Source organism: Megalopta genalis, chromosome 3, assembly GCF_051020955.1.
Source record: "Megalopta genalis isolate 19385.01 chromosome 3, iyMegGena1_principal, whole genome shotgun sequence".
NCBI classification, from domain to species: domain Eukaryota; kingdom Metazoa; phylum Arthropoda; class Insecta; order Hymenoptera; family Halictidae; genus Megalopta; species Megalopta genalis.
The window spans coordinates 13,319,614-13,344,939 of NC_135015.1; the positions used below are offsets into that span (position 1 = coordinate 13,319,614).

General features: G+C 42.2%; 4 protein-coding genes across 17 annotated transcripts in view; 2 read left to right on the forward strand and 2 right to left on the reverse strand.

The window, feature by feature from the left end:
* retn (retained) overlaps positions 1 to 5,966 on the forward strand; it is a 197,451-nt gene extending 191,485 nt beyond the window's left edge. For all 3 annotated transcript variants that reach the window (XM_033485977.2, XM_033485978.2, XM_033485979.2), the window contains exons 7-9: positions 1,991 to 2,330; positions 2,624 to 2,811; positions 2,891 to 5,966. In XM_033485977.2, the coding sequence (XP_033341868.2) occupies positions 1,991 to 2,330; positions 2,624 to 2,811; positions 2,891 to 3,039 (677 nt within the window). In that variant the 3' untranslated portion in view covers positions 3,040 to 5,966. The remainder of the gene's footprint in view (positions 1 to 1,990; positions 2,331 to 2,623; positions 2,812 to 2,890) is intronic.
* On the reverse strand, positions 5,859 to 7,965 carry Ada (adenosine deaminase-like protein). The gene is made up of 7 exons (XM_033485980.2): positions 7,684 to 7,965; positions 7,462 to 7,592; positions 7,163 to 7,354; positions 6,837 to 7,074; positions 6,626 to 6,761; positions 6,425 to 6,525; positions 5,859 to 6,329 (listed from the first exon to the last, which is right to left on the reverse strand). The coding sequence occupies exons 1-7, from the start codon at positions 7,720 to 7,722 to the stop codon at positions 6,111 to 6,113; spliced, it is 1,056 nt and encodes a 351-aa protein (XP_033341871.2). The 5' UTR covers positions 7,723 to 7,965; the 3' UTR covers positions 5,859 to 6,110.
* A 268-nt stretch (positions 7,966 to 8,233) lies between these two features.
* Positions 8,234 to 9,452, forward strand: LOC117229535 (uncharacterized). 2 transcript variants are annotated; one of them, XM_033486077.2, is made up of 4 exons: positions 8,234 to 8,569; positions 8,649 to 8,805; positions 8,873 to 9,091; positions 9,157 to 9,452. In XM_033486077.2, the coding sequence occupies exons 1-4, from the start codon at positions 8,386 to 8,388 to the stop codon at positions 9,377 to 9,379; spliced, it is 783 nt and encodes a 260-aa protein (XP_033341968.1). In that variant the 5' UTR covers positions 8,234 to 8,385; the 3' UTR covers positions 9,380 to 9,452. The 2 variants fall into 2 exon arrangements, with proteins under 2 accessions (XP_033341968.1, XP_033341969.1); XM_033486078.2 differs by having other exon boundaries at positions 8,236 to 8,569; positions 8,888 to 9,091.
* Positions 9,453 to 10,107: 655 nt separating this feature from the next.
* The window catches only part of gish (casein kinase I gish), a 129,883-nt gene continuing 114,664 nt past the window's right edge, over positions 10,108 to 25,326 (reverse strand). For 2 of the 11 annotated variants that reach the window (XM_033486238.2, XM_033486241.2), the window contains 4 exons: positions 24,198 to 24,272; positions 22,374 to 22,502; positions 20,503 to 20,609; positions 10,108 to 18,839 (listed from right to left, as the gene is read on the reverse strand). In XM_033486238.2, the coding sequence (XP_033342129.1) occupies positions 18,770 to 18,839; positions 20,503 to 20,609; positions 22,374 to 22,502; positions 24,198 to 24,272 (381 nt within the window). In that variant the 3' untranslated portion in view covers positions 10,108 to 18,769. Of the gene's footprint in view, positions 18,840 to 20,502; positions 20,610 to 22,373; positions 22,503 to 23,683; positions 23,756 to 24,197; positions 24,273 to 25,326 lie in introns of all 11 variants that reach the window. The other 9 variants (XM_033486249.2, XM_033486239.2, XM_033486243.2 and 6 more) reach the window with 6 other exon arrangements.

The window sequence follows — 25,326 nt, forward strand, 5'->3', positions numbered from 1 at the left end:
TCAATGACGGAAGAAAATTCAAGACGATTCACGATAATTCATTTGATCGCTAAAAATGACGTAGCCAAAACGCATTAAAAACCCTTGCTTCAAAAGAATCCGCAAATCCTTCGGAGTCCAACGATCGAGATACACCGAGCATAAATAAATGAACCCTTCCATCAGCCGTTCCCACGTGTCAGTCACCAAGAACAGCCGGCATCAAAGAAACAATTACGCCCTAATCTACTTTCACCGGTGTGCTCGCGATGTTTTTTCCTCGAAAAAAGCCGGAAACGGCGGAATCGGAACGGAACGTACCGAAAAAGAGCAAACGGAGGGAGGAAAGAGATAACTCGCGGACACGGAACGGAGAACGAGCGGGTTTATTTTAAATCGGTAGTTAGGGTTCCAGGCCTCCCCGGAGATGATGATGCGAGAGCGAAGGAGGAGCGTAATTGATTGTACGATCCTCCGGAGACAGGCGTTAACGGATGACTCTCGCTAACGAGCATTCCTACTTCCCTACCCCTTTCTTCCTCCTTCTCGCCCCTGCGATCCGGGCAAACGCCTTTCCACCCTGCTTTACACCCTGTTTCCGCCACCCTCTAACGTTCGACCAATTTCAATCGGTCGCCTAGCGCCGCCCCTGCGATTCGCGCGTCGAATACCCTTGCTTCGTTTCCTCCCCGATGAACTGCAACGTTGATCGTTACTCCGCAATTACGAAGTTAGATCAATTTTTCATTACCGCCCCTCTTCTCTATTCGGACCGACAGTACGAAGTCCGAGACAGCGTTTTGTTCGATCATTTGGCTCGCGAGTGGTGACTCCGAGGCACCGCAAAGAAATTGCCGTATCACGTTCCAAAATAATTTTCGCATGAACAAATTGAATTTTCGCAAAAACGAAGTGCTCGTGATTCGAGCTTTCAAGCTTTAAACACCTTGCTGTACCAACATGCGCCCTATAGCTCTTGTTCACTGCCTAAGAAGTCGTCCCAGTTGGGCCAACTTTAGACATAAAAGTCTACTTTAGGGTCCAATTCACTGGCACAGTGGCCACGATGCCGATGGCACCGAGAAATCCCCCAAACTTGAGCAGCTTACCATCTTTTCAACACTTCGCTGTTGCGTTCAAACGCCGTGTTCAATTTCTTGTCACCAAACCTACCGACCACTAAAAGTGACTGTGACGTCTATTGTTCCATAAAAATATCAACACTCTAGATTGATTCAAACTTTCCGCCATTTTTGTCGTAACATGTTTGCATTAAGAAATGCAAACATATCTATATATATAGATTGCATATATATATATATATATATATATATATATATATATATATATAATGTCAACAAATCAGAAATCTCAAAGTAGGAAATGCGAAACCGGTCGAAACGACCAACATGTTAGGTTCAGCGTCGATTGCATCCCCGACGACTCGCAGATCTCGTCTGTTTCCGCGAATGCAGCATATTCGAAAATACGGCATCACGTCGCTTGGTCGAGTTTCGCCTCGATGCCTCGTAAAAAAATTCTCGCCGCTTTCCTGGCTGTGTCCTACTCTCCCCGAGGGTAGTCTCTAAGCGAGTGTTCGAGATGGACGGTAGCGAGGCCACTGCTCGAATGGCTCATTTGTCGAGCCGTCCGAGCGGTAGATTCGCCGACACGTTCCTCCCTCTGGATACTTCTCTCTCTCTCTCTCTCTCGTTCCGTGGTCCGGCCTGCCCCTGCGTTGCGAGGACGTTGCGACGCCAATCAACGGCCGTCCCCGTTTTAATTTAGTACTGGTTGTGGACGTCGGTTCCGTCGCGACGACGGCGAAGGCGACGGCTACGGCGTCTGGGATCGCGCGATTGACGTGGACCGCCGTTTGATCGATCGTCCAATGAACACACCTACCCTCCGGCTTCCTTGGTGGCTGCCTCCGGCTCGACAGTATCTCGATATTAATGACTGTACCCCGCGGCAGTTAATGGACGCTTTAATTGATATCGATCTCTGGCAGGGCCTATTCCCGGAATGGCACCTTCCGAGTTCGAGGCACGTATGGTGGAATACGTGAAACTGCTGAACAAAGAGCTGAGAAGCGCTAGCGCGGGCACTCCGCCCCCCTTAATCCCCCGGCAGGGGAGCGCGTCACCCCGTCCGATCACGCCTCCGAGGGATGGCACTTTTAGCGCACTGGAAATGTCCCGCATCACCCTGTGGAACATGTACAACAACAATAACACCCTCTATCCCGGTGTGGGACATCAGCCGTCCTTGTCGCCGCAAGCGTCACACTCACCGTTACCGCCCGCATCCAGCCCGGAGCCACAGAGGGAAGCCCTCGACCTTGGGCTCAGGTAAGTAACCGCGAAAGTGGTAGAAAAGTGCGAAAGCGTCTGCAGGTAGCGCTTTTGTATCGTGCTGCGGCCGAGACTTTTGCCACGCAGAGATTACCTATCGGCGAGACTCGAGAACACCGACTGGCTTCCCGATTGTAACCACGCCTTAGCTCTTTCTTGCTCATCCGCTCCAAATTTGTTAACTGGGCGATAGCAAATCTAGATGAGAACGTGTTACGCTTTGCATCTGGTTGCGCCGTGCAAGGACCGATCCTTTAATAGCCATTTATAATCCATAACTGTTGTTCCAGATCGTCGCCCGTGTCCCCGTCACAGGCAAGACAAGCTTCGCCCGCATTGGGCAGCAGCCAGCAAGTTAGAAAGGACCCGGAATTAAACGAGATGTCCGGACCTACCCCGGCTAAGAGACTGCTCGCAGAGGACGACATCGCCATAGATAAGTCCGCCCAAGGCACGCACATTAAAATTTCCAATCGAGGTAGGCACACACGTTCGTATTGCTCGGTGAAAAGCTTTTCCATATCGCTTTACTAACGATGGCAACGTTTGGTTGACAGGTGACGGAAGAAACGGTGACAATTCCTTGGTGGTCAGCATGGAGCTGAACGGCGTAATGTACCAAGGTGTATTGTTCGCCCAGACAGACAGCAGAAGCACTGCGGCCACCAACAGCACCGCAAAAGCTTCCCGCAGCATAGTTTCGTGAACGACGAGCACAGAAACAACGAGCAGCCTACCCACGATGTCCTTCAATACTTCATCCATTCGTATTTGCGACTAGAACGTTCAAATTTTATGACTATGGTGTTCGCAACTGTATAAAAACAATTTCAGATTCATTTCAAATCGTTTCGGGTCCCATCGACGAGGAAAGAACCGTCAACCAGGCCGCTGCCGATCGAAGAAGTCTTCGAGGGATCAGATTTAGTCTTTCGGAGGTTTTAGAGATTTTCGTTTATCACGATTTCTCGAACGGTTCAACACAGCGACAATGGTCGACCTGTTCTTTCTAATTTCCGCGTAATTCGCAAGTCCGAAATTCTGTTCAAAAAATGTGGACACGTGCGTAAGCCACCACGCTCAGGCGTGAATGAGTGTATGCGTGTATGTTGTGTGATGGGTCTTGATTGTACGAGTCGGCCGAATGCTTCCGATCAAGACACTTGATCTTCGGTCGTGATCGCCATTGCTCTTTGTTTCTTTTTTTTTGTTTTTTTTTGTTTTCTTTTTGTAAACACTCAAATCTGAGCGAACGTCGGCGACACTCCCGGAAAAGTTTAAAGTATTTAAAGTTTTTAAGTAAAGTTTCGTCGAAGCGCAGCAGTCTATCTCGGACGAGATATCCATCATTGAACAGAAAAAGAAACAAAGAGCAATGGATCGGAAGCATTCGGCCAACTCGACAATCAACGCACATCATACGCCATACACACATACACACATTCACACCTAAGCATGCTCGGGAACGCACGTGTCCACATTTCTTTCCTCTTCGATTTCTCTACTTTTCTTTTCGTTTTCCTTTATTTTTTTAAATCGCTCTATCGCCGAATCAAAACATCTTAACTTATTTATTGCCGCCGATCCCTCGACAGCTCGAGGCCTGCTTTCTCGGTGACGTCTGTGTCGGTTTTCATCCCGAGGAATCGGCCCTCTTCCGATATTTTATAGCATTTTTAATCAGTATCTGTACATTGGTTTTTACCTACTGTTCTCATCGCATCACCCGCGGTTATTAGCAATGTGGGAGAGTGAGATTTGATCGGACGAATGAGCAAGTGTATACATATAAGTACATCTAATGGATATCTATTACTATCTTTTACTTTCTTTTACTATCTATTACTATCTTTTACTTTCTTTTACTATCTATTACTATCTTTTACTTTCTTTTACTATCTATTACTATCTTTTACTTTCTTTTACTATCTATTACTATCTTTTACTTTCTTTTACTATCTATTACTATCTATTACTATCTATTACTATCTTTTACTTTCTTTTACTTTCTTTAACTTTCTTTTACTATCTATTATTATCTATTATTATCTATTATTATCTATTACTATCTATTATTATCTATTCAGTATACGCGTGGTTTATAAAAGTGGGACTAGAGGCGAATCAGTCCTCGATCGAACGATAACACTTCTCTGCTTCCTTCTACATTCATTTTCCAGTCTTTTATTTTTCGACGTTCTCCTTCATTTTAGAAAATCCGGAAAGCATTTACTCTTTCGTTCGATCGAGACGCCTTGTGTCGCCGATCGTTCGTCGTCTTCTTCGACAAGATTCTCGCCGTGTTCTCTTTTTTTTTTCTTTTTTTCTTGAAACGACAGGGCGGGTGTCACCAACGTCGAAGCTTAGGCCAGTGTCGATATTACAAGCGGTGTTCCGCGGAATACCGATCTATAGATCTAAGAGGACGATACGAGGCGTTTTCCCTTACGTAGTGTTTAGTATGTATGCGTGAAGAACCTTCGAGAACCAGGATCGCGTCATGCATGTTTGCTGAACGCTGAGAAATTCGAGGGTTCTAAATACATCCTTTTTTTAGTCATAGTCGTTAGAATAAACCGATTTTAAAGTGAGGATAAGGTATTAGTTAAGTACGCTATACGAGACTATAGAACGGAACTAGGTCTGAAGAATGTCAGGTAGAGAGAAAGAGAGAGAGAGAGAGAAAGAGAGCGAGCGAGAAAGAGAGAGAGAGAGAGAGAGAAAAAGAGAGAGTGAGAAAGAGAGAGAGAGAGAGGGGGGAGCATGCGCAAAATCGACACCGATCTCGAGACAATTGAGACGAGACGGTAACAGAGAATCGAAAAAGAAAGGTGAAAAAGATCGATTTGAGTCGATGTCGGCGCGGACAAAGGAGAGAGAATGAATTTATGTTATTGTTCATAGCTCGATGGTTAGACCAAAAAGACTGTTACATAGGACGAATATTATATATACATATAGTAGAAATAATTTCTTATCATGGTTATTAAGAACGATATTATTGTCATCGATCGAATAATTATGACTATATTTACTATTATTCCTAATCACTCTACTATTAGTATTATCACAGCTATACTACTACTATTATAATCTTGTTATATCGTGATAGCGAAAAAGGGTTTTAAACCCGAACGGTGACAAACGGCGAAGACGCGCGTGTGCGAGTTGATCTTTATCGATCGAGAAAGAGATCAAGAGATAGATAGAGTGGGAGAAAAGAGTGTGATGCTGTCGTCGCCGCGTGACACCAGAAACGACCGCGACAGTTCTCGTGTTCGGGAGACGTAACCGAGATTATATCGAGAAACTCTCGGTTCTCGTGATTCCGGCGAAACAAACGAGTTAACGAGGAGGTCTTTCGCGTTTAGCATTACCAACTGTCGACTGCCCGAAAGAAAGATGCGGCACCACACACTTACAAGCATAATATTGTAATAGTTCTATAAATGTTGTATATATTATATATGATATTATCAAGCGAAGACAGCAGCATCAACAACAAAAAAATGAATCACACCGACCGACATTCAGCTATTATATTGTTCTCCATAAGTAGCAAGATAGTTTATCTGTAAATCTATGTAAACGAGCCCACGAATATCATAACGAATAAAGTCGACATTACTTTTATATGATTATAGTCCTGCTACCTCGCCGAGAAGCTCTACTCTCTCTGTGTGCCCTCTCGGGATCTAGAGCGACGCCCTAAGACACGGGCGTCTCGGCCGAATGCTTTTGTAATCGACTAAATTTTTCTTATTTTTATATATCGACTCATTTATTTGTTTCATTGGAGAATGTTAACATTTTGAATTGACGATTAAAGTTCTCAATCCTAGACAACAACGCTTTCTTTTCTTCGTCCGGCGCGAACGCGTACTCGACGGACGACGAGCATAATCTCACGAGATCCTCTTGACCCAGACCAAACGTTGAACCGGCGATCTCGTATTCCCTCGACAACGTCGTATGGAAAACACCTTTGTCGTCGGTCTGAGAAAAAAAAAGGCAAGCGATGACTTTTTAATTGAATGTTTGCCAGGCACTGGCACATAATAGTTTGGATGAATATTAACGGCTTTACTTACACCAAGGCAAATAGGATGTCCAGCCTCGTGCAAATATTTGAACTGATGAGATTCGTATGAGGGTACTGTCTTACATTGGACGTTCGATGTTAGGCACAGTTCTAAGCCAAAAATTAGAATACATTATTTAAATGAAAGAGAACATCGGTGACCTTGAAATCTCGAAAAATGTGGCCTCGAGAAGAAAATAATAGTTCGTACCAACAGGAATCTTTGAATTAATAAGCGTCTTGAATAATTTCTCAGACCCTTGTAAGTTAGGATGAATGGAAGTACAGTGTCCCAGTCTGTCTGGTTTGAATTCTAGTATATCCCTTGCTTCTACTTCATTTGAAATCTATATAAGAATAAGGAGATATTTAATAACAATTTCAGTGACTTATTATTAAGTAAAACACAGCATAAATTTTACCTCTGCGCAATGAGCTGCAATCTTGAGGCCAGCATTTCTCGCTTTTTTTAATAATTCTAAAAATGCATCTCCGGTCATTGGATCTCCACTGAGGTCTAGGCCTACTACGTACTGCGGATGCTTCTTAAAATAATCTATTGCCAAGTCTATGTTCTCCTCTGCTGCTTTGTATCCTTGTTTTCGATTAATAGATACCAGTAATTTCACAATTATTTCTGGTAAATCTGTTTTACAAACCCTATAATTGTAAGTAAATGAATTAAGATTTATAAATTGTCATAACTGTCTACAGTTGGAAGATATTTTTATTTTCAAATTCTGCCTACTGAAAAGCTCTTATAATGGCTTCTATGTATTCTCGCTTTGTCATTTGTCCATTAACAGCTCGAGGGGTGCTTCTAAGTTCTAAATATATCACATTGTCTTCCTTAAATTCTTTAATTACATCGTAAGTAGATTGGAAGACTGCTTCTGGCGTTACCGTCAATGAATGCGCTATGTCAAATACTTTGAAACACCTATGAAAAATGATTATGCCATCTTCAGCTGGAAACACTAATTAATGCAATAATCGAATATCTCGTAATGTATGAAATGAAAACTTAAAATGACAAGATTAGCGTACTCGCCTAATGACGAATACTTCCCGATATTCATGACTACATTCTCGTCGTCCTCTGAATTTGGGTTCTGAATTTTATATAATTTTTTTAATGTTTCTGAACTTAGCGAGCCGTTCAAATGAGCATGAAGTTCCTGTGAACAAATATCGTTGAAAAATCATTGTTTGCAATCACTGACATAACCTTTCTATATAACGTAAAAATTTACGCGACAATATACGTACCAGTTTCGGCAGAGATTTGCAAAATTTTTCGAAATTCATTTTAAATCAAAGATTCAGATTTATTTATTTAGATCTATCGAGATTTATTCTAATAAAAATGTTTTACGTCTCCGATTCTAAATATACACCGGCATTTTTTGGTAATCAATTTCCAGTACACATGCGCTCTCAAGTATGTAATCCAAATTTTCGATACGCTTCTATACATTATTTTCAAATCACAAGCTACCTATAATAAAAAGTATTCTTCCAGCTTTAATTTAAGTCCAGCATATTTGTTAAATTTCAACGGAAAGTATTAAAATATCATTTTTAATTTGAATACAAATTAAATTTTTGATTCTTGCAATAGTGGCGCCTCTTGTGGAGGGGTCAAGAAGCTTTTTTTGACGTCCGTACAGCGCCAATTAGTGTAATGGCAAAACGCTCAAACAGTTAGCCAAATTACCGACAGTCGCAGTACGGATACCGAACGAAGCTTCAAAATTCTGCCGTAAGCGGCGCCGTCGGTATCATTTGACTAGTAGTTTCAGCAGTTTGCCATGTACTAATTGGCGCGGTACAGACTTCTGAATAGAGCCGCTTGATTTTGTGATTTGAGGTGTCTCTATCGTGCACGTGGAGCAATTTATTAATATTAAAATATAACGATTACTCATAAGTAAATTATAAACGATTATAAATGAACAAAGTTCAGCAGAGATGGGAGAATCTGAAAAATTAGAAAATGCAATCGAAAAGCTGCGTAAAAGTGTTAATAGCTTTCGTCTTGGAGCTATTTCCTTGGATGATTACAAACCTTATGAAGACAAGATCAAAATAATGTATAATACTTTGACTCAATTAAATGCCAGGATATTAATGCTTAAAGCACATCATCATTTTCGTATGTACAAAAATAGATAATATATGTATAAAAGAAGTATAATTTCAACTTCGAACGATAATCTTATCTATTGTTATAGTCGAATCGGAAGATGTAGTAGAGAAAGACGCGCCAACAAAGTGTCACGAAGCAACATCAAACTGCCTTTTAAATAACCTAGCAACTAAGTCATGCCTTCATTCTTATACAATTACAAATATTCTGAGTGGCAGGCAAGGTGATCCAGATAAGCAAAAGTAATTCTCTCTATGCTTTAATCCATTGAAACATAAATCTTGATAATATTTAATATTGAACTGATAGAATATTTTATTTCAGAAAAATGTATGACTATATGCGTAAAATATATAGTATCAATGATGAGTTGATGATATTACAGAAAGAAATTGATGAAGCAATGGAGAAACAATTAAATTTGAAGATAGAGTGCCAAAACATGTTATACGATCATAAAAAATTCCTGGAGGTGCAAGAAGAAATGTGGAATAAAAAGTTGCAAGAGACAAACCCTGAAATTGCACGGTACAAACAGTTTTAGTAAATCTCGCAAATTATGAATGTTTTTCTAATGATCCAATCTGTTTCAGCAACAAGAGGAAGCTGATCCAGAGATTAGATAAAGTCAATATAATGAAGAAACTTATTGTCAATTTTATTGCTGCCTCCAATCACTTGCTGATGGAGAAACCAATCCTGATAGAGATGTTAGAGAAACACAGAGACCTGATCGATATCGATACGATCATGAAAATGGCCCGAAGCAGTACAGAAAATGAAACGGAGACAATGGTTCAAACGAAAAGTAATTAACGTTGTTGAATGTAACTTCACCAAAGTATTTTTTTATATTTTTATATTAAATTATTAGTTTTGCATAACGAAAGCTCCCAACTTTCTTCAGAGTATACCTTTCTCCTGAACGCGCTGATCATTGCAACGTGATCCATTTCTTACATCTTGAATCTTGCGTACATATGAAATTCACAGTGTTTGTGGGATTTCTCCGTTCCTCGACTTCTTCGCTGTATTCTTATGCAACGTGAAATGTTTGGATACAGGTTTTTCATGGAACAAGGATGATAAAATTCAAAAGCTGAAAACGCGGTAAACAAACTTAAAAAGTATACAAGAGAATCGGATTTGTATTCTACGACTAATTGCAGCGGTCTTCTCCATTTCCGTTTGAAACAGCTTCATCAGACGGCTCTTTTACACATACTTATGTACTGGTTGTTAAATAATAGTTTGCAAGCCAGTGATTAGTTCGAAGATGGGATTTGAATCACAGCTCGCGATAAAAACGTATTTATCCGCGCAGGGGAGAGGGGTGCGCATTTGTTGATAAAATCATTCGACAACAGATTCGTGGTCTGTCCCGTGAAATCTTATTTTTATTTCAATGTGGTCCTGTGGTATGTTCTCATTTTGTTCATTCAGTCTATCTTATCCTTGTCCCATTTTCCCATTATCAACATGCAAACCGCTCTCCTCGTGATTTCCAGCATTGAATCCCGCGTAAACACAGAGTCAATCGGAAGTAGTAGTCAAACAATTTAATTTCTATGTACATTAAACTTTGTCTTGTTGTTCTGTTTGCCTTCGTCTTTAATAGTCCATTAGATTTACGGGTGTTCACAGGTGGAAAGAAAAACGCTAACGGATAACAAAAAAGGAAAGCACGGTCAAAGGGCGAACGATCGTTTACCAGGGGGGTAGATGTGTGTAGCGTGTTGTTTCTTCTCGTAAAAAGAAAAAATCGTCGGACATCTTTCGCCACCCGTTCATTAGCGCGTTCATGGACGCGTACGAAATCGACAATTCCGTATCTATTTTCACGTCCATGTAAATCGGCTCGTTGAATTATTTACTACTAATTACGATCTCGCGATTCGTCTCTCGCTCTCTCTCTCTTTCTTTCTTTCTTTCTCGCTCTCGTCCGATCTCGCCGTGATGAACACATCCGCTTTTATCCACCGTCGTCGTGGTCACGTTGGTAAGAAAAATTCGTCGGTCGCCGTCGGGTTCGCGTCGCGACGACGGTAAAACTACAGTGGTAAGAATATAGCTTATTAATTCGCCATTACTGATATAGTTTATGTATATATGTATATGTATATATAATTTGAAGCTGATACAATCTCCCTGACATTATCCGACACATTATCCCTCGACCCGTTCGTTCTCTATCGTTTCTCTCTTTCTTTCTTTTGTTTTCTTCGTGTTTCCCGTGTGCGTACTCTTCTCTCCACTCGCTCCACAATAATAATTTCCTATTTACAAAAAGGTGCACCGATATAAGTCCAAGTTTCATAGTCTTTTTATTCCTCCGCTGCACGTTGCTTAATTAATTCGATAAACTCCTGTCTCTACTTTCTCACCGTCCCCCTTCGTTCGACTTTCGAACAAAACGTAACTCACTCTCTCTCTCTCTCTCTCTCTCTCTCTCTCTTTTTCTTTCTTTTGTAAAACGGACCGTCATCGGACAAACACCCTCGTTACACATTGGGCACGCTGTTAATCATCGGTAACGCACGTGAGCTGCCAATTCCATACACAGTGGCAAACAATCGGTTGAACACAAGCTACGTAAACTCGTTCTCGGCAACAGATACATGCTTAAAAAAAGAAAAGAAAAAGGAAAATAAAGAAAAACGGAAACGGAACAATAATCGTAGCGATAGTAGCAATTAATAGTAAACGCCGTCGAAACGCGCTGTATAGATCGCATCGTTATTATCATTATTATTATTATCATCTAAATCACGTTTCGAAGAATGAATCGCCCGACGAATTCACTATTATAAAAGCACGACATCTGCTGTCGCTGATACGCTCGAAACAAATAAGACAGCGAAATGACAGAAGGTTCTTTTCTTTTTCCTCGCCTTACAATCGAAGTGAGACACGATGGGGACAACTAGGAAACGTCTCGATTCCCATAAGTGCACGGCCACTCTCATATTCGATCGAGAAAGGCATCTGTTTGTCCAAACATCGCGTAAAATCTCGAAGTTCCCACTAAAATTAAGACACAAGCGAGAAGGCAACGATAACAATTTTCACAATCGATTGCCACGTGAAAAGAACGCAGGATCGAATATGGGAGTTACTATAGAACTGCGCACAGAAGATAATCATAGATAAAACAGGCTGTTTCTTATCACTTTATCTATCAGCGATTTTATAGGTCGAAAATCGTTCGTCGCACCGTAAAGCGAATTAAATGGACAATAACGATCAAAATAAATACGATATGATTTTCACGAAAATGAGAGAGAAACTGAAACGTTTGTCATTCAGAAGGAAAGTATCGAGTACTTTTTCTGCATGCAGTACAGTCGTTGAAAAGCCTACTGATGGATTCCACAGATAGGTAAAGTTTTAAGAAACAAAGGAGAAAGAGAAAAGAACAATGATCACCGTCGATGAAACGGAGAACAAGAGTGATCGAAGTTCGTCGAGACGCAAATTTACAGTTATCCACGAAAGTGTCCCTGCACACAGTTCATTAATTTGTCAATTTACATTTTCATGCAATAGCGTCGTACGTGACCTAAGCAAAATTCTTAGCCAAGAAATTTCGACGAAGAATTTTTGCAAGAGAATCGAAATCGATACAACTTGTGCACGAATGCTTTAGCGGACCTCTGCGTAATATTCCTAAACGCGATATTTTCACAGAAACGTATACGGAGAGCACGCATCTTGTATGCATCGTTCGCGTGGATCATGCTCGGAGAAGCGCTTATAATCGCGACGCTCGTCGAGAGCAAGGAAATGAAAGACACATATAGACGTACGTTGAACTTGGTCCGATCTATTCGCACCAATTTACAAATATACAAATAATCGCGCGGGGCGGCAACGCTCGCAATTGAATTGTCACCGTTCCATTCGACAAACAGGAGGGTTGATCGCAGTTGTCGGGACGCGTGTAACACAGCCTTCCCTATTTCGTTATTAGAAGTATATAAGAGTGAACAAGAACAAAACAAGAAAAGAAAAAGACAACGCGGACAAGAAAAAAACAGAACACAGGAACACGTGGATCGCCGAAGGAAATCACTATATCCTGGATCGCGTATGGGGGGCTGTGGGGATGAGGTTTAGGGGGTCGAAACGCGCCTCCTCTCTCCTCTGTCTTTCTTTCTTTTTGTTTTTCTTCACTCACAACCATACTTAACCAGCAGTCAGTCGTGTTCGTATTTTAAAAAGTTGGTGACGCTTTGAAAAATCGACTAAAAAACTATAAACTAAATTGCAACATAGTTGCAGCGTAATCGTGCCAACGGTCTGTGGCAGGGTAGCGATGTATATATATATATATAATTATTTATATATATATATATATATATATTTATTTATTTATAAATACGGAGGCTCCCGTTTCCAATTCATCCATTCGTTCATCCAATCTGTTCGTCTATTCTCGCTCGGTTTCTTTCATTCTCTCTTTATTGAGGATATTCCTTGAATTTGGAATTCATGAATTAAATGTATACCCTAATCACGGAATCAGGTGTGTACGTGTCTGTATGAATGGTTCGCGCGCATTGTGTGTGCATGTGTGTATGTGATCGTGTTCGCCTGTAACGATTGTATGCTTGCAGCTGTGTAGATGTGTTTTCGTATGTGTACATCCGTCAAGAGATCATGCTTACAGACGAGATACCGTCGAAAGATAAAAGAAAACTTAAAGATTGGCTTAAGCATCCGAGTTAAAGTAAAAAAGCTCTTTACGTGGAGGCGTGCAGACAAACGGGGGCCGAAAACCTCGAACCTTTCTTCCCGGTCCGCCTCGCTTCCGCTATCTTTTGGTTTTCATGACAATTCCAACTCCTACAATTTCACTCTTTTCTTTCCTCTCTTTCTCTCTCTCTCCCTTTGACACACAGTTTGCGCTCCATTCATTCTTTCTTCATTACCACCGTGAATACAAAACGCAACCGATTGTTCGACGATCGCCGGCGCTCCTGTGGCAAGCTTACAAAAGAAGGAACAACGCGCTCATTGCGTACCCAGTGGGATGATACAGATATCTAGACGCACGCGCGCGCGAGAGGGAGAGAGAGAGAGAGAGAGGAGATCTACATAGAGCTCGTTAATTGGTTTTTATCTCTTCCCTGTTTACAGAGGTACAGCAGCATCGACTTTAATGGCTTGATACTTTACTCTAAGAACAAATACTCGCACAATTATAGAAGTTATAAAAACGAAACGTAACTAAGTCACAGGCAACAAGACCTGTAATTCAAACTTTAACAAATTCTTTTGCGCATAACATCTATAATTTTGATTAAATCCAAAGGATTTTGCAGACAATAGATTCTCCAGAAACTATGTACACATATCGCTTCGCAACTTCAACAATTTTCAACATTATGATAATTAGGTTATTAAAAATTAGCCCGAAGAAACAACAATTCTGCTGCACCCCCTTAACAGTGTTACAACAAGACACCCGATGGCCGGTCTAAGCAGTTTGTCTCACAGGCGACGAGGAAACGAGTTCAACGCTGAATTATACATCGACGCTCTTTCCACCCCGGCTCACCCTCTCTCGCTCATTTTTCTAAGTACATATATAGGGGATCGTTTCTGTCGTCGGATGTGCTTGACCATTTTAAATAGTGGATACAACACGTGTACGGGCACTCGCGGCACTCTAACATGATACATTGCTATGGCCAGACTAGCGGAGGTTCAAACCGGCGGACCCGAAGGATGATTAAAACGAGCTCGTTGCATCCTCGCGCGGACCAGTCGGCTCCCGGTCGTTTACACCGCTCCTTAATTTACTCCTGTAAGAAGAAAAATATCTGTGCTGACTTGCCGATTAAACAGAGTAAAACTGGGACCAATATGGCTGACCGCTCAACGCCGGAAACCGCGGTGATGTAAGCTCTTGGACGTTGAAGCTGTTCCGAATGTTTCCATCATCAATAAACAATTTTTAACTAAGGCCTAGCTGCTCTGATCTGTTTTTTTTTCATTTTTATATTAGTATCAAATAGAGATTTGGAACAGCTTCCGTTTGTTAAAGGTAGTATCCTAGTGCAAATTTACTGTGTAAACAGTTACTTGTTCTAGCAATGAGCGATCAGCATGTTTGGCGACCAATTTGCTCAACAGGCGGTTTTGTTACAAATCTGTTCTCCAGAGCGTCTTCTCCGCGAACATATTACTCTAGAATGAAGGATCTATACACATCGACTAATGCCTCTAATCTCATCCGCCCAGTTTTATCGTTTTCTCCGGTTTTCATCGGTCAACAATATTATCTAACGAGACGCATCACCGCGACAGTGTTCTCGGTTCGTTATCGTCGCTGCCCACTATTATCGGCTTAACGACAGCATATTTACTCCTGCAACTACTAATACACTTACGGCAATACATGCGTTTACTTTCGAAACAGTAACTTTCTCGTACACCTACGCGTAATACAATGTTTAGTGGTAATATTTAGAGATAACGGACATGTTTAGAAAAATCTATCTTTCTTCCTTTCCGTCGTTAACGCGTGCGTAGAACGTGGTTCCCTCTTTCTTTTCTGACTCTCGACGAAGAACGGAAAGGACGTCGCGATCTTATCTTAATACATACGTCGCGGTTGTTCTGTGTGTACGTGTGTCGATGCGTGGCGCAACGTGTATCGTTCTAGCGGGAATGAATTCCATATCTAATTTCGAAACGCGAGGAAATGAGGATTGAACGCTTGTGCTCGGGCGACGAGTTTATCGATGACGATCAGTCTGCGAATGAACGGACGATGCGGGTTTCCGCATGAATTATTAAGTCTAACTTGCATTTGTTATTTGTTTCCTGTAGCGGAGAAGGACGAGTGAGTCACAATTTCTCGCAAATTTGTAACAGAATCGTTTGTAACAAAGAGCCGCGCTCTTGCTCGTTTAATCGGCGGGGCTGACGAGATCCTTTTTCCCTTCGGCGACGTCTCCGTTTTCGCGCGTACCTTAAGTATCTCTTGATCGCTCGAGTGCGTTTCGAGAACATCCTATACGGATCACTATCGTATAATAATATAATATGTATATCACTGCGCAACGCTCTTCTTTCGCCCGACCTCGTGGCAACAATGTATGCGAACAACAAGTCCTCGAAAAGTGGTTCCCCACGAAAAGACACTACACCAACCTTGTCTCACGTCTCCCTTTCTTCGAATATTCATCTCTCTTTTATTCACTCTTTTAAAATTCTTTCGTCCACGTCGATCATAAACAGCGACACGCTCTGAGGAGAGTTTAATTCTGTTTTGTTTCAAGACGGTATCGAAAATCGGCTCCTACGTCGATCAATTTTACGTACTTTGGTTCTCTGGGTGTGATTTTTGTTTCCCGTTCGCACGGTTTGGTGCTCTCGAAGAAATTAAAAAAAAAGGGAGGCTCTCTGTTCGAAACTAGCGGGTTCAAACCCGGATGACCCGAGGCGCGAGATCGTCTCTCGAATCGGCTCGGTTAGAACACGGATGAACGGTATCGGTGTGTTATCATATGTATAGTTTCGCGATCTACGTCCTAGGAGATTTGTTCACGGCGGAGACATTTCTATCTACGGACAAGTAACTCTTACGCGCTTCTTCCCTCTCGATATGTTATATGAAACGGAGCTTGGACTTGCCAACTCGTCATGGAAGGCATGAAACTGAAATCGGTACGTTTCCTCGTGCTTTTTATTTGTTTTCTATGCGAGTTACAAATATCAGCGACAACATCGTCACGCTAAAACGAGGCTCATCTCATTAACACCTGTACGCTCCTCGATCATCCATTTTCTTTTTAGATGCCAAACGTTTGGCGTCTCTTCGTTACAATGCTGTATTATTTTCTAAAACGTGCGATTACAAATGAAACACACTTTGTCGACATAAAACGGGCGAAGAAGCGTACGAGAGTTAATTAATCGTTTCTGCGAACGCTCGAACATGTTTGCTGAGCTGTTCGGAAACTGAAATGTTCGTGTAAGTAGCACGTTGCGTTCATGAAGACGTAGGAGTTCACAGAGACTGTAAACGTTCCCTCTTGGAACATCTTGTTGCTAAACTTGTTGCTTGATTCAACAAAGCGTTGATTCCGGAGTCGAGAACTGGTCGTAGAGAAGTTGACAACGAGCGACAAGTTAACAATAAGAAGTCCCGTAGTGTTCCTTTGATGGATACACAGCTTTATTAAATAATATACAATTAAGTGAAACGCGTCGCGCATCCGACGCAAGATATAGCGGCTCCGTAGCAAAATATTTGTCGTTACATTATGTACAGTGCGGTGTCTTCATGAACGTATACTTGCGCAAGGTGTCCCATAATTTCGCGACCGAGTTGTGTGCGGTCGCATTTCCAGTATAAAAATAAGAAAAAGATAACACATTTATCAAAAGGTTGCGATAACGAAATCCTTCATGATTTCAGAGTGCCTCTTGTCCTGGTCGAAGTTATCATTTCCTGTGTACCTAACGTTTTGAGGGCCGCCGCGACGCGCACGTGATTCTGCTAACGGTACCGTTCATCCTGAATTTCCCTCGATTAAGTATAATAATTGTGCGAAAAGCGCCGATAGTGCGCTACGATCAGCGGCGATCAAAGCGTTAGCATAGTCCTCGTTCATACCGTCAGAAAACGGCCGCGAAATTACGAGACACTTTGGATAGAGCGGTAGGCAGTGTGGGCACAAAAAAAAAGGAGTTGTGAAAGATAAAATGAATTCGCTGAAGTTACAATCGGCGCACGATTCTCACGATTACATTCACGGATAGCGTTAATACTGTTGCACGTTCACTTTCTGCAGCCCGAGCGGAAAATTAAGAGGACAACAAAGAAAGAAAAGAAACGATCCCCGACCGAGATAAACGTTCGATCGAAGCAAATGATTGGGAACGTCTGAAACGAGGCGACGAGCCTCGAATGATCAGAAATCAATTAGCGATTGAACCTGTTCTTTCAGTTTCATGCCTTTCCAGCTGGATCGGACTGGGCGATCGTGTTTCAGACCTCGACAGAAGCGGAAGTACGTTGATCCGGGACTGTTTCAGTGAAATGAGATCTCAGCTTTGGCTCGACGATTAGGCTACCGGGTGGTCGGAGAGGCTTGGCTTTGATTTCTTATAAAAATTACGGGAGTTCGTCGAAGCCTGGCACAATCCGACTGTTACATTCGTTTCATATTGCTTCCAACGCCCGCTCTGTAATCTCAGCGATCGCAAAATAAAACCTCTGACATGGATCCCGCTCCGAACCGTCCGGTAGTACGATCATCGTCGATACAATGATCGTAAACACACGAGCAATCGCAGCGATCGGCAATCTTCGGCCAATCGGTTAACATGATTTAATTAATGAAGTGTGTATGTGTGTGTCGCAGGCACGAACGCGTTCTTTCACCATCGGCACGTCAATTCCTTTACGTTAATTTTACTCTGTTTCTTTATTTTCATCGTTACGCGCAGCTAGGTGCTTGGGTGGACACCGAAATTGCCGGGTAATATATATAATGTTTATATATATATATGTATATTGAACTTCACCGGGGTCACTGAAAACTCAGGGACCCTTACCGGCGTCGTCATCAGTCAACGGTGGACACGAGAGAGTTTTACAATACGTTGAAATGGGTAGAGTAACATCGGCATAATCTGACAAACGATGTTTGATCCAACAAACGGTGATCGTGGACGAGATGACAATGACAATCGTATTACGATAATAATAATAATCATAAAATAATAATAAAATAATAATACAATAAATTGTGAGAGTAAGGATAATTAATTGTAATGACAATTGTAATCGTAAAAGGAGAGAAAAAGGAAGGAGGAGCAAAATAGTTAATCGTGATAATAATCATGATAATAATAGTAGTAATAATAGCAGTAGTAATGATGGCTGTGTGGTGGTGGTTGAATTCGATTGCGGCTGCGTCGTCTACGCCGTGCCATCGTGGTCTGCAGTAGCGGATCCCGGGAAATCGAGCGACTTCCGGTCCGCAGAAGCTTCGCCGGCCTACACCGCCATTTTGGATCCAGATCGGACTCAGGCTCGGCGAGGGTGATCCTCTTTCTCCGCCGGTTCGGCTCACCGGTTTGCAGCGGCCCGACGACACTCGCATGATCATCATCCTCGTAGACTCGATCATCCGCACTGTTACACGCGCACTGTACTGCCCCCCCAAGATCGACGACAACAGACAGTCACTTTTGCCTTCCACTTTTCTTCTTCTTCCGCTTGAAGAAGCAACAGCATCTGTAAAAAAAACCAACACTAATAGGACTTAGAGTCGTCTTCTTTCGATCGTCTTACGCTAGGACACCAACATGCAGCACGACAACAATAGTAGGGAGCACGCATTCCAAAAAGCTTGTTTCCGATCTCTCTTTTTTGCCTGTTCTCTCAAACCGATTTGCTATACATGTGGCTACAGTGTCCAGACGCAGAGCCGATACGCGTGAGGCGTGTGTAGAATAGAGTATGGGAACTGTTGTCTTCGGGCTACTGTGTCTTGGTAGGATGGACTGTGTGGTTCGGCAACAAGCAATCAGGATTCACTAGCAGCTCTAATAAGAGTCGTACCATCTTTGAATTTATAATGACAGGTGTCGTATGCATGGGGCAAGACAATTAATGATAGAGTGGAACTCAGAGAATTAAATAACGATACAAAAGTAAAGTAAAAGTATAATCGAACTCTTTTAATCTTCAATGTACAGATAAAAATAAAAAATCACTCTTGGACCTCGAACTATCTGTGAATTTATGGACAGTCAATGAAAATTAACTGACAAATTAAAAATTAACAAATTAAAAATGGTATCATAAGATTGTCCATTTGTTTTGCAACAAGAACTCTGAGAACTCTCTAACAAGAACTGCGCTTGATTATTTAAATTAAACGTTCGTACACATTTGTTCTTCTGCATAAAAAAAAATACAAAAAGTCACTTGGATCCTGAAGAAAATTGTTTTGAATTGGCACCAGAGATCACCGGTGTAGGTATTCAAAAATGGTCACGGGATGTTGTACTTCGTTCGAATGTTACGTAGAAGGAAATTTTGTAACGGCCAGTTGTACTGAGCCAATAAACCAAGTTCAGGGATTGGTTTGGAATGAACGGTGGACGTAGGAGTGCGTGAACTTCGGCGTAGGAGCTTTCCGCATCCGCGGCAACGCTTTTTTGTAGACAAAGATTCGACTCTGAAATAGGATAGACAGGAGATTTAACATGTACCATGCAGAAGATCCGAATTACAAGTAGAAAACCCTTTACTACAAAAGAGAATGCAACGTTCTTATTGCACTTGTGCGGAAGATGATGTCTGTTCAAGGTCGCAAAGAAAGATGAATAGCAAGAAATAGGCGTGGCAAAACGAAGCTGTGGGCGGCCGAACTGCGTGGTGAGTTGGGCCACGCCCAGTGACCTTGAGCAAACTATATTTTCCAAAACCAATGTTACACAGGATCGTTGCTACCTTTCTACCAAATTAGTTCACGCTATTTAAGGTGATCGTTAATTTATGGATCGCCGATGACACGAGTACCAGAGGTATGCAAATCATTTGTATCCGCTCAACGAGACTTGCAACTCTGTTAATAGACTTTTCTTATAATAATGAAAATTAAATAAACGTTATTGGCCAGTCTACGGACAAGAAAATAATTAATCTCACAGCTTTACATTTACCGCCGCAAATGATTTACAAACGAATAATTTTGAGCGGCAGCAATACTCGACTAATTCGCATACCTCTCGAATGCATGCAGTATTTCCAAAACGTTACTTTGGTCACCCGATTAGTCAAGAGACAATGATACGTAGCAGAATAGATACTGTTAGGACGATTAAAGTATTGTTAACAGCCTAGTGCGTGAGAACCATGGCCCGTTCGCCCGGTCAAGAAACAAAGGAGCAAATCGATTAATACTAACTTGGTTTCGTCGACCATGTCCACCTCTTGCGGCGCTGTGATTGGTGTGTTCGAGTGTCCTGCGGTGGGATCGTCGTTCGCCAACTCTCCGTTCGTCGATGACACCACCTAAATATACAACGAGAGCCATGGTGAGCATGATTTTCACGGGTTCCGACAAACCGGTCACATAAAGAGAGCAAACTGAGAGTGAGAGAGAGAGTGAGAGAGAGAGAGAGAGAGAGAGAGAGAGAGAGAGAGAAGGAGAAAACTATGATAATACGTACAATATCTGTATGTATCGTATAAAATACTTTGAATTACTGGAGTAAAAAACGTGACGACCAATGGGATACTTTTGTACACCGTGAAACCGAAAAATCTATGGTGGTAAACAAGGAGCTCTAGCTACACACGTGGTAACACAATAAGTACACGTATTTACGTGGAAGGATATACACATAATACAACGAGTCTCTAAGTCGCAAGGAAACAAGATAGTAATTTACGTGAAAACGAGCGGCACTTTATATTCATGAGACGTTCTTAAATACAAACGAAGTGAAACTCTAAGACGTGATATAACTAATTTGAACTCGGTTAATAACTCACTCTCGATACAAGAATCAACAAAAAGAAAAGCGGATCAACAGAAAACCCTGTGTGGCGAAACGAAACGCGGCTTTTAACGCTTCTTCGCGTCGTCGCGCTTCCTTTTTATTCATTCTCGCCTCGGCGGTACTGGATTAGTGGCGGTAAACAATCGGCCGTGAGTCGATCAACGATACAAAGTCAACATGCTGCAACAAACCAACTCGCAACCTCTAAACTGACCATAATCCATTGGCGCTTCGCCTAGAAATAGAGCGGACGGTCAAACAAACTGTCCGAGCGCTCGTGGCGCGTCACTTTCTTGGTCGAGACAGCGAGGAATTGGGATAGAATCAGAGAGAAATTCGGGAAGAGAGCGTCCTGTGACTCGACCTCGACGATTTCGTCGTCATTGCACTTGATTAGAAACAATTTCGAAAGAAAAGATTCACATTGGTCGCAGATTCCCGCCACGAGAAGGGGAGAGAGAACGCTCCTCGAATCGAGCACGAGCGCAAAGTGCTCCGTGAGCCATTGCTGGGACTCCGAGAGCGGCGAAGCCACGCCCACGCGGTGCAATGTACAAGATAGACGATCTTTTGTCTTGACGATCGTCACCAAGTCGCAAGTTCAAAAGTGTCTCGCGCATTCTTCTGGCTGAAATCTAGAGCAATCCATAGTCTGTCCGACGAGACGAGTCAGCAAGCATAAACGAATACCAGGCGATTACGGTACACACATTAATCTTTTTGGATCGGTAGCAACAGATCCAGAACTCGATATTCAATAATTAATAGCATGCAATAGATAATAGTATCAGCATCGATTACGCGAATATTATGCGGCCGTTTTGCGTACAAAACATCGTCTCGTTGAACGGGCTATAGTCTGCTCTTGCAGCAGTTTGTGATCTATACTTGGTCAAGTCAACACGAAACAGAAAATCTACGTCCCTCCACCATGAGCCGGGAAATCTAAGGGTGAAGGAAGTCCATTCTCCTTTTCGTGGCAAGAATCTACGGCGTCGGATATATACAAAGACTGGATGGCACCTAGCGTAATCGAGGTCACGCCTCTAGAAGCGTCTATTTCTAGAGGCTCCACCCCGGAACGTCAGGAATCATCGGCAGGCTTCGCGAGCTTCCGTTTCGGAGGACCCGCGATCCGACGCGACACGAACGTGTTAAAAACAGAAAATATGTGGTAACTGGGAAAAGGGGAAACGGGGAACGGGGCGAGAAGGGGACAGGTGTGGGCGTCGGCGGACAATGGACGGCATAAGGGATCCCGAGGTCCACTCACCTGTACTGAACCGTGCCTATCAGCGGGTGTCAACGTACCACCCGGTCCTGATTGCTTCACGGTATCCTGCCACGTGGTTCCCACCAACTTACCGCCCCCGCCTCCCACCCCTCCTGATGCAGTCACATCCTAAAGGAACAGGCACTAAGATATCGCAAAATTTCAACGCGTTAGGCGGATACAAGAGAGGAGATAGAGAAAAAACAGATGAGAATAGATTGTCGCACCGACGATTGCGCAGCGCGAGCTGACCGATTAGGCTGCCGATCGAGCGAATCGATTAGGACGTTCCGCTCCAGGTGTTCTTGATACAGATGCGCGTGTGTATTACCGAGTACCAATAGTACCAGAGTGTCAGTCAACGGCTAATCCTGCTTAACTACTGTACTAGCTACTGTACGATGTGTTCAGGTCCATTTATGCGCGTCCTTAAGAGACTTTTGCTTCGATTCGATTGATTTTTATCAGAAAGTTCGCCACGAAGAAGAATCGGCGCAAATATAAATATATCTAAATATAATATATAAATATATCTAAATATATTTCATATACAGATAGATTATATTATTATGGGTTAATTGATTATCATAATCGTATATAGAGCATTGTTCCGTCACACGGAGGCAAATACGGTGGGTAAATATGTACTCGGTCGCCTTTTAAAACGGAGTGTAACTATTTTAAAACTGGTCCGAATGACTCGAATTTTTTCGCGGTTTCAGTTCGGTCGTAATTTAACGACGAATCCGTAATAATAATTGAAAGGCTTTGAATACTAATATTCGATGTGTGATCGCATAAAATTATAGTTTTTGCTGTCACGTACAATTGTTATACAAATTGATGGTGTGCAAATATTTCTTCTATTATTTTTCAACGATAAATTACAAGCGCTCCTAACCGCGAGGTATAATACTACAAGGATACGCGAGGGACGTTTGTTATCTCAATGATGTCACAGATGAGAGATATCGACAGTTTTCCCAAGGTATAGTAATTAATTTAAATAAATTTCGGCCGCGTATAAATGGACCTTTATACTTCGGTAATGCGATAGATACTGGTGGGCTGCCAACAGGGAGTTTAAATACTGTTCTCTCTTTCTACGACGCTTCCTCGCGCATGCGAATTTTGAAATATTCTTCTTAAACTGCAACTGATCACAGTGTTAGATCCGATAAATTCTGTTCGAAAAGATTTTTAGCTCCAGTTATAGAAATCGAATATAGACAACGGAGAAACGAACTCCAAACAGAATTCATGCGCGAAGAAACGTGGAGCAGCGGTTTACGAGAATCTGGATGGCTTACATAGTTGCCCTGCATTTCGATGTGAACCTCATCCAACATGAGGACTACATCCTCCTCAAAATCATCGCATTCCTACACATCGAGGATTCCCGTGGTTCGTAAAAGAACAAGAATCGTTTATTGTATCTCTGTCCTCTGTATGTTTCGAGTAACGCGGGTCTCGTCGACCGAACTTCGACATTCTCATAATCCTTTGTCGTATTTACAATGATCGCGGCGCCCGATTCGTTATATCAGTCTTCAAATCTCGAATATCAATGCTTTCAAAAAAAAAGAACAAAAAAAAGAGGTGGCGAAGAAAAATGAAAAAAAAAGGCTATAGTAATCAAAGAAAACGGTGAACAAAATGTCTTTGTGTTTGCCAGTTACGTGTAGTACGTTCATGCGGTTATTCGAAGTAGTTTGAATAAAAAAGCTTCACACATCCATGCTCTGTTCAGAGAAAGAAAAGAAATTGTAACGTGTACGAGAAACACGGGGGAGGGGGTGGAGGGGGCCTCGGGGGTTTGCGTACCTTGTACGGATGCCGATCGCGACTCGGCGACACGATGATCTCCTGTCCGGTCTGTAGCGATCCAACGGGCGTCGACTGAAAATCAGAAGGGAAACACGTTATAATGAAACACGATCATCGTCCTTAGACGGGGGGAACTGATCTTTACCACACACAGATGAACGTTCGTATTTGTTAACATACTTGGAATCAAGAATGGGAGAAACGATTACCGTCGCCGGCAACGTCTTTTTCAAACAGTTTATTTTATGTTCGGACACTGCTCTTCGAACTCGAGGGGATTCAAATCTATGCGATCTCGCTGTTGCGATCGGGCCGAAGGATCTAACTTGTATATGTGTATGTCTGTGTGTATGTGACATGGATGCTCTTAATCTTACAAGATACGGTACGATTAATGTTATTGCTCTGCGAAAAGAAACCATCCAATTAAGTCGATCGAATTGGTGAATGATGCGGGACCCAGACCTCGACGTCTCGAGTCGTGATCCAGAGGGTTCGAACGAGATCTTCCGACGGGGATCGATAGGTATTCTGACATCCTTAGTAATCCTTAGTAAAATAACCTTTTAAGCAAAGCTAGAATATTGTATGTACTTCGTAGAGTTTCAATTGCGATTCCATTCATTTGCTTTCGCTTACTTGAAGATAATTTTAGTAATTTAAAGCTTTGTTTTTTGGATGATCAGACATGTCAGTTCAGAATTGTCAGTCAAACAATTCGACTAAGGAGGGCAGTATTGTTCAAGCTACCGGATGTTCGCGATATTCTTATTGCACTCGGCCGTCGAAGGATCAGCTAAACACGATTCGCATTTCTTCAATCTGCAGTCGTTTGGACTTAGGGCTGTTAAACAATAGAACTACCAGAACCGTCGAAACGCTGGATTCTTTGGTTTACAATTATTGGGATTGTAATTCTGCATTGTCCTTATAAATGCGGACGGGTTGCTTTTAAAAATGAATAGAAACCAGTCGCTTTTATGCACGGTAGTTCTAGTGTTAAGCGAAGATGGGTTCCTATCTATGACATCCGGTACAAGAATGCAACTTCTTCATACATTAACGCATTCGCAATCGACAACTTCCTCGATCTTTTAAAGCCGAATGCTGTACACAGCAAATGAAA